At 40.3% G+C, this 7,678-nt stretch overlaps 1 protein-coding gene across 1 annotated transcript in view; it reads left to right on the forward strand.

Moving 5' to 3' along the window:
- Positions 1 to 7,374, forward strand: part of LOC113646372 (gamma-aminobutyric acid receptor subunit rho-3) — a 19,574-nt gene extending 12,200 nt beyond the window's left edge. Inside the window, exons 3-9 of the mRNA XM_047808384.1 lie at positions 3,834 to 3,901; positions 3,991 to 4,214; positions 5,049 to 5,131; positions 5,597 to 5,734; positions 5,833 to 5,985; positions 6,215 to 6,408; positions 6,803 to 7,374. Coding sequence (XP_047664340.1) covers positions 3,834 to 3,901; positions 3,991 to 4,214; positions 5,049 to 5,131; positions 5,597 to 5,734; positions 5,833 to 5,985; positions 6,215 to 6,408; positions 6,803 to 7,105 — 1,163 coding nt within the window. The 3' untranslated portion in view covers positions 7,106 to 7,374. The remainder of the gene's footprint in view (positions 1 to 3,833; positions 3,902 to 3,990; positions 4,215 to 5,048; positions 5,132 to 5,596; positions 5,735 to 5,832; positions 5,986 to 6,214; positions 6,409 to 6,802) is intronic.
- Positions 7,375 to 7,678: the final 304 nt, after the last annotated feature.

The following is a 7,678-nucleotide window of genomic DNA, read 5'->3' on the forward strand; positions in this document are numbered from 1 at the left end:
ATTTTTATTTTTCTTTTTATTTTTATTATTTTTTTCCTTTTTTTTTCTTTTCTTTTTTTCTTTTTTTTTATTTCTTTTTTTTTTCTTTTTTTTTTTTGTTTTTTTTCTTTCTTTATTTTTTTTTTTTCTTTTTTTTTCTATTGTCTTTTTTTTTTTTTTTATTTTTTTTCTTTTTTATTTTTCTATTACCTTTTTTTTTTTGTTTTTTTGTTCTTTGGTCGGTTTGTTTATTTTTTTTTTTTTTTTTTCCCTTTCATTTTATTATTTTCTTTTTCTTTTTTTTATTTTTTCCTTTTTTTTTTTTCCTTTTTTTTTTTGTCTTTCCCTGTTTGTTTTTTTTTTATATTTTTCCGTTGTTTTCTTTCTCTTTTTTTTTGCTTTTTTTCCTTTTTTTTTTTTTTTTTCTTTTTTTTTCTTATTTTTTTTTTTGTCGTTATTTTTTTATTTTTTTGTACTTTCTTTGTCTTAATTGATTTTTATGTCGTGTTTTTTTTTTTTTTGTTGTTTTTTTCTTGTTTTTTTTTAATTTCAGTTTTTGATTGATTTTTTCTGTTTTTTTTTCTTTTGCCCTTTTCTTTTCCTTTTTTTTTTTTTTTTGTTTTCTTACTTTTTTTTTCTTCTTTTTTCTTTTTTTTTCTTTGGTTTTTTTTTTTTTTGTCCTTCTTTTTTTTTCTATCTTTTTTCTTCTTTTTTTTTTTTTCTTTTTTTTTTTCTTGTTTTGCTTTTATTTGTTTTTTTTTTCTCTTTTTTTTTCTGTCTTTGTGGTGTGTCTGTGTGTGTGATGCGTGTCCCGGTGTGTCTGTGTCCTGTCTGTGTGTGTCGTGTCTCTGTGTGGTGGTCTCTGTGTTTGTACATGTCATGTGTCCTGTCTGTGTGTGTTGTCTAATTTATGTTGTCTGTCTGTGTTGTCTATGTGTCTGTTGAATTTGCGTGTGTGTGCGCGTGCATATTTGCTATGTGTGTGTTGCGTGTGTGTGCGTGTGTGTGTGTGTGTGTGTTGTGTTGTGTCGTTTGTGTGTGTGTGTGTGCGTAAAACACTCTTAAGCCGAAACTTAAACCCTGACTGTTACACCACGCTGAACACTGAGCTTCAACTCCTGATAAGAAATAAAATTCTCTTTTGTCTCAGAAAACTCATAAAGCAGCAGATTAACATGGATATAATCTGTGATGTGCAGCTGCCCTTTAGTCCGAGATTCTGCGATGGAGAATAATCTCCACTTCTGACCAATCAGAGTCCAGGACTGAAAACGCTGTGAGAAATAAAAGTTCAGTGAAATGATCATTAACTGTAGCGTGGAGTTGCTTTGCTCTTCTTCTACATGTCACTTAAATAAGAATAATTCCAGCTTGTGTTGACACAGATTACGCTTTTAATCCCTGACCTCTTCTTTTTCACTCTCACACCTAGCCGGATTGACTACAAGCTGAAAAAGCAGACAGCACCATCTCTCCTGATCAAAACCGAGCAGCTGCTGAGGATCGAGGACCGACTTCGCCATGAGACCAGGATTTGGAGGTCAGAACAGCACCACGAGTACGTCATCCTGACCACATGCCCTAATATAGAGCTGACCCAAATCTGTGCCACACAAATCACACACAGCTACCTGAGTCACAGATGTAACGTTCCTGTGTTCTGGATTAGGGTCAGTTTGTTAAGCAGGTGCAGGAGAGAAAAAATGAGAACCATTTCATTTCAGATTAAAGGATAGATGAGAGATCGAGATAGAGAGAGAGAGAGAGTGAGCTATCATAGAGAGGAGATAGGGTATAGAGAGAGATAGAGAGATAGCAGGAGGTCAGGGAGAGAGATAGAGAGAGAGAGATAATAGTAGATAGAGAGCAGTAGAGATAGCGGAGAGTAGATAGCAGAGCATCTCAGTTCATATGATCTCGTATGATATATATCCTTTAATCTGCTCTATTAGATAAGACTCGTAGCATCTATCGATGATACTATCTCTATATCTCTCTATTCTCCTTTTATCATCTATCTATCGATCTCTATCTCGTCTCTCTCTCCCTTATCTTCTCGTTTTTCTTTCTCTCTTTCTCTCTCCCCTGTGCTCTCTCTCTCTCTCTCTCTCTCTCTCACCTTTTCTCTCTCTCTCTCTCGCTCTCTCCTCTGCTCTCTCTCTCCTCCTATCTCTCTCCTCTCTCTTCGTCTCTCTCTCTCTCTCCCCCTTTTCTTCCCCTTTTCTCTCTCTTTTTTGGTTTTCTCGCTCTCTTTCTCTCGCTCTTTCTTATTGCTCTATCCCGATCTTCCCACACTTTCCAGCACAACTCATTTATTTAAACTTAAATGTTCTGTGTAGCTCCCTGTCAGGAAAAACTCTGAGAACCCTGAACTACTTAAAGAACCAGTGAGGAACCCAGAAGGTGAAGACAGCTGTAGTAGTAGTAGTAGTGTGTGTGTGTGTGTGTGTGTGTGTGTGTGTGTGTGTGTGTGTGTGTGTGTGTGTGTGTGTGTGTGAGTGTGAGTGTGAGTGTGAGTGTGAGTGTGTGTGTGTGCGTGTGAGTGTGTGTGAGTGTGTGTGTGTGTGTGTGGTGTCACATGCTCTGATCTTTTTGTCCTTAGGGTGCACAAACTTTTACAAACACTTTTTAAACAATAATCAGAAACTTCCGCTGTATTTTAACTGATTTCCCCTGAAGTTGTGACGATCCTCAGCCTTTCATCTTCCTCTGAATAAACTCCACAGACGTCTGCGTTCACACGGCCGTGAGTGAAAACACATCCGTCTGCTGAGGCGCTGATTAAAAACTTTTAGGAGTTTACAACTCGGGCTTCACTTCTCCTGCCGCAGACACGCCTTCCTGCTCCACAAATACACACTTCCCTCCATCATCATCATCACCACCACAACCTCAAACCTCGAAGCATCTCCGGCTTCATCCATCAGCGCTCGTTCCTCTCCGTGGCTTTCGTCTGTGACCACGACGTGTTTACTGCAGCCGACGTGTCTCGACGTGTGAGCTGTCGGAGTTTGTTTTAGCTCTACAACACGTGACCTTGTAAAATGTAGGCAGAAGGAGGAGAAGCTGTGGTTAGAGACATGTTAGCTGTTTATTATATAAATATTTATATTTCTGTTCTATTTGAATTTTAATTCGTTAAACGTGCACTTAGTTTTAGTTGCAGATGAATTCTACATGATTTCTTGATGGATTTTTCTTCCTACGAAGCTTTAACTTTTAGTCTTGTTATTGCTCCTGATTCCTGGATGCTGATTGGTCAGAAGTTGTTGATTAATTCTCTCGTACAGGTTTATATATAATTAAGTCCGCTGTACGGTAACGGCTCGTTCACGTGACCTACGTGAGAACGTTCTGTGTTTCTTACACGTTCCGCGATATCACACGTAACTATAGACTGTAGAAATGCTGCCTTGTTCTTTAATAAAGCAAACATTGTGGTGGTTGTAGAGAAACTGTGGTGTAAAAGGAATCACTCCCTGATCCGATGTTAGAAATTTCTCTTAAACTCTGATGAAATAAATATTCCTAGATTCCGTCGGTGAAGTTTCAGCCGTTTCCCTCCAGAGGTTTACAGTCAGTCTCAGTAAAACCGGTCCGTCACCATGGCGTCCGATGTCGTGTTGACGTTCAGCCTACATTTTCCCCGTGTGCGGTATTTCAACACACCGGACAACGCCTTCTACTCTCTCAAACAAAAACCCTCGAAACAATACTTCTGCTTCTCCCATTTCAAAGCCGCCCACTTTCACTCACAGTCCCGAACGAAAGGAGATGTTCAGCCTTGTTCACACGTGTGTCGTGCCCCCCCCCCACCCCCCGTGTCCCACACCGCTGTGTTTTGTCCCCTACAGGCTCAGCCATTCCCGTAGGCATCGACGTACAGGTGGAGAGTTTAGACAGCATCTCAGAGGTCAACATGGTAAACACTTCACCGTTTTTATCCAACATCTGGATCTGTGACTCTGGATCCGAACGCCGGTGTGAGTTTGGTTCCTGTTTGTTCTTCAGGACTTCACCATGACGCTCTACCTGAGGCATTACTGGAAAGACGAGCGTCTGGCTTTTCCCTCGGGCAACAACCTGAGCCGGACGTTCGACGCCCGGCTGGTGAAGAAGATCTGGGTTCCTGACGTCTTCTTCGTCCACTCAAAGCGCTCCTTCATTCACGACACCACCATGGAGAACATCATGCTGAGGGTTTACCCAGACGGAAACGTGCTTTATAGCGTCAGGTGACCTCTTGTGTTTGGGGAGATGTTTTCATGCACAGAATCACTTCTCCAAGAAAACGTTCACCAGCAGGCACCAAATTCCGATGGACTGAAATTTAACGTGCAAAATGTTATAGAAAGAAATGGAAAGTTTCACAAACACTCGAGAGTCTACAACATCTTCATTTCTCCAGACGTTACACCTCTAAATTAAATGTAAATGTAAATACGTTCGGTGAAATGAAATTCATCCTTTTACGACAATTCCACACATTTCTGTCTTTCTACTTCAAGATTATTATTTTTTTTTTATTTAAAATTCGTTCGACTCGAACAAACAGTACAGAGAATGTCGATAGCGTTTGTGGTGAAAAATCTATGTGTCAGTGTCACACACTACAACTACACCGAACAAGTTGCTCCGTCTGTAGGTGAAGTCGGCGGAGAGAGTTTTTAGGGAGTTAAATGTCCCACTGAAGGATTTCACGTCGTTAATCTACCGGCTCTCTGATCAGAGCTTTGATTAATCTCACAGTTCTGAAGGTTTTATGAGGTATAAACCTGTGTATGGTGTTAATGCTCCTCCTGCTGTGTGAAATGTGGTAGCCTAGTGGTTAAGGTGTTGGGATATCAATCGCAAGGTTGTGAGTTCGATTCCTACATCCACCAAACTGCCACTGCTGGGGCCCTTGAGCAAGGCCCTTAACCCTCAATTGCTCAGTTGTATAAAAAATGAGATAAAATGTAAGTCACTCTGGATAAAGGCATCTTCTAAATGCTGTAAGTGTGTTAGTTGTTGGACTGAAGCAGTTCTGCTAAACCCTGTGATGTGTGAAGTGATTTGATCTGCTGCAGGATAACGGTAACGGCTCAGTGCTCCATGGACTTCAGCAGCTTTCCTCTGGACACTCAGAACTGTTCCCTGGAGCTGGAGAGCTGTAAGTGTTTCTTTACCTTCACAACAATTACAAAAAGTTTTAATCCAATGATCGACTTGACGAAACGTCCACCACGTGTGAGGTAAAGCAGCACCCCACTAACATCCGACCTCACGTCTCTCCCCGGATAGAATTTGCTAACTTGCTAATCGAGTCGAATTTTAACGATTATTTTTCTTTTATTTGCAGATGTTTGATCTTCGGCTTTAAAATTCGTATTTTTTTATTTGTATTTCATGTCCTATGTTTTAAAGGCAAATCATGACGAACATAGTATTTAATTAAAGACACCTAAAGAACACACTTTCAGGTGACGTGTGTATTATTCATACATATGTATAAGACCTGAACTTTATTCAAACACTTTCCTCCATTTCTGTCCATAAACGTCCCTCTGGTGATCTCCTGCTGATTTCTAATGACGTTCTGCTGCACTGTAATAAACCCTGACTCGTTATCGCACAGACGCTTATAATGAAAACGACCTCATGCTGTACTGGAAGAACGGAAACGACTCTCTCAGAACAGATGAGATCGTTCTCTCGCAGTTCTTTATAGAGGAGTTCAACCCGTCCAGCGGCCTGGCCTTCTACAGCAGCACCGGTACACTGATTTTTTTGTCCTTCTTTCTGAAGCTCCTTGTACATCTTTGGCTGAAAAAGTGCTGAGTAACGGCCGGCTTTGTCTCCGTTTCCGCTCAGGCTGGTACAACAGACTCTACATCAACTTCATCCTCAGGAGACACATTTTCTTCTTCATGCTGCAGACCTACTTTCCCACTATGTTAATGGTGGTGCTCTCCTGGGTGTCCTTTTGGATCGACAGAAGAGCCGTACCTGCTCGTGTCTCACTCGGTACCACACACACACACAAACACACACACACACACACACACACACACACACACACACACACACACACACCTAGTTATGTACTTGAGCAAACCGACCCATGTACAAACACTCTCTCTACCAGATCTGTTAAATGCATGGAAAACATTTCGTCTGCATTTCTATTTACAAATCTCTCCACTTTTGTCCACACGTGGTGTTACATTACGGACCTGTTTTTGGTTCTTCTCAGGAATCACCACCGTCTTGACCATGTCCACCATCATCACCGGCGTGTCAGCCTCCATGCCCCAGGTGTCCTATGTAAAGGCGGTGGATATCTACCTGTGGTCCAGTTTCCTGTTTGTCTTCCTGTCAGTCATCGAATACGCTGCTGTCAACTACTTCACCACCGTGGAGGAGATGAAGAAGATGAAGAAGGGGAAGGTTTGAGATCTCCTCGTTTATTTTAATTGATTAAGTTCCTTTAATCTTTATTAACGCTTTGATAAAATTTGTCGATTTATTAACGAGTGAACGCAACTAGTGGGCGTGGTTTTATCATCGATCTCCGATCAGATGGAGTCAATAGCCTTTGTGGGCGGGGCTTTGTGAAGGGTTTTTAATCGAATTCGTTTATAGGTAAATACGGCTTGTGAGCATGGTTTTGTGGGCGTGGCTTTGTAAAAGTGCTTTGATCAGTTGAGTTTGATGTGTTTTAAACTAGTGAAAAGCTGCCATCTGCTGGTAAAAACACCACATGTCAACTTTTACCACCCTGCAGTAGGGCAACTTCACTTCCTTAGGAATGTTTGTACTGATGCTTCCTTCCTGTCTGTAGCTCCCCAGTTTCGACACGTCCCAGGCCATGGCCTTCGATGGCTGTTTCCACGACCCGGACATGGAGCTCAGCACCTTTCCTCAGCTGACGGATCTCGGTGTGGAACCTCCCATGTCTTCTCAGAACTCCAGCGTTCCTGAGGTTCCTCCTGCTCTGGGAACACGTCTACGGAAAACACGACCGCTGAGATACCACCTCCAGCTGCTCATGAGCAACAGCTACATAATTGACTCGTACTCCAGGATCCTGTTTCCTCTCGCCTACCTCACCTTTAACATCATCTACTGGAGCGTCTACACCTGAACCTTAAACACAACCTGATTTCAGGAGAAGAAGCTCGTTACGACGCTTCTTTCACACGAATGTGAATCCTTATCAGAATAACCTCGTGATGGCACACGAACAGATTAAAAAGCGAGTTCATGGAAGGAGTCTCCAGTGTCAGTATGACTATGACAAAGGGGTTTATTTTCCTCAGTGTTGATTGTTAATGTACATCAAATAAAATGGTCCTTGTTTATAAAGCAAATATATATCATTAAGATTATCAATGAAAATAGGTTTTAGTCAAAGTAGGACTTTGCAAGTTAAAAATGATGTAAATCTGACCAGAAAATGTATTTATTTATAAACTACAAAAAAAAAAACTACAAAAAATAAAAATAAAAAATGGACCAAAAAATTTACTAAAACAATAACCGCTGCTTATAGGGGACAGGTCATTACATTATTATTATTATATTATTATTATTATTATTATTATTATTATTATTATTATTATTATTATTTTTATTATTATTAACAACAAGAAGTAGGCGATGGAGTGTTTATATAGCACTTTTAATACTTTTATTAAATACTTATTAATAATATTAA

The sequence above is a fragment of the Tachysurus fulvidraco genome, chromosome 25 (genome assembly GCF_022655615.1).
Source record: "Tachysurus fulvidraco isolate hzauxx_2018 chromosome 25, HZAU_PFXX_2.0, whole genome shotgun sequence".
In the NCBI taxonomy this organism is placed as follows: Eukaryota; Metazoa; Chordata; class Actinopteri; order Siluriformes; family Bagridae; genus Tachysurus; species Tachysurus fulvidraco.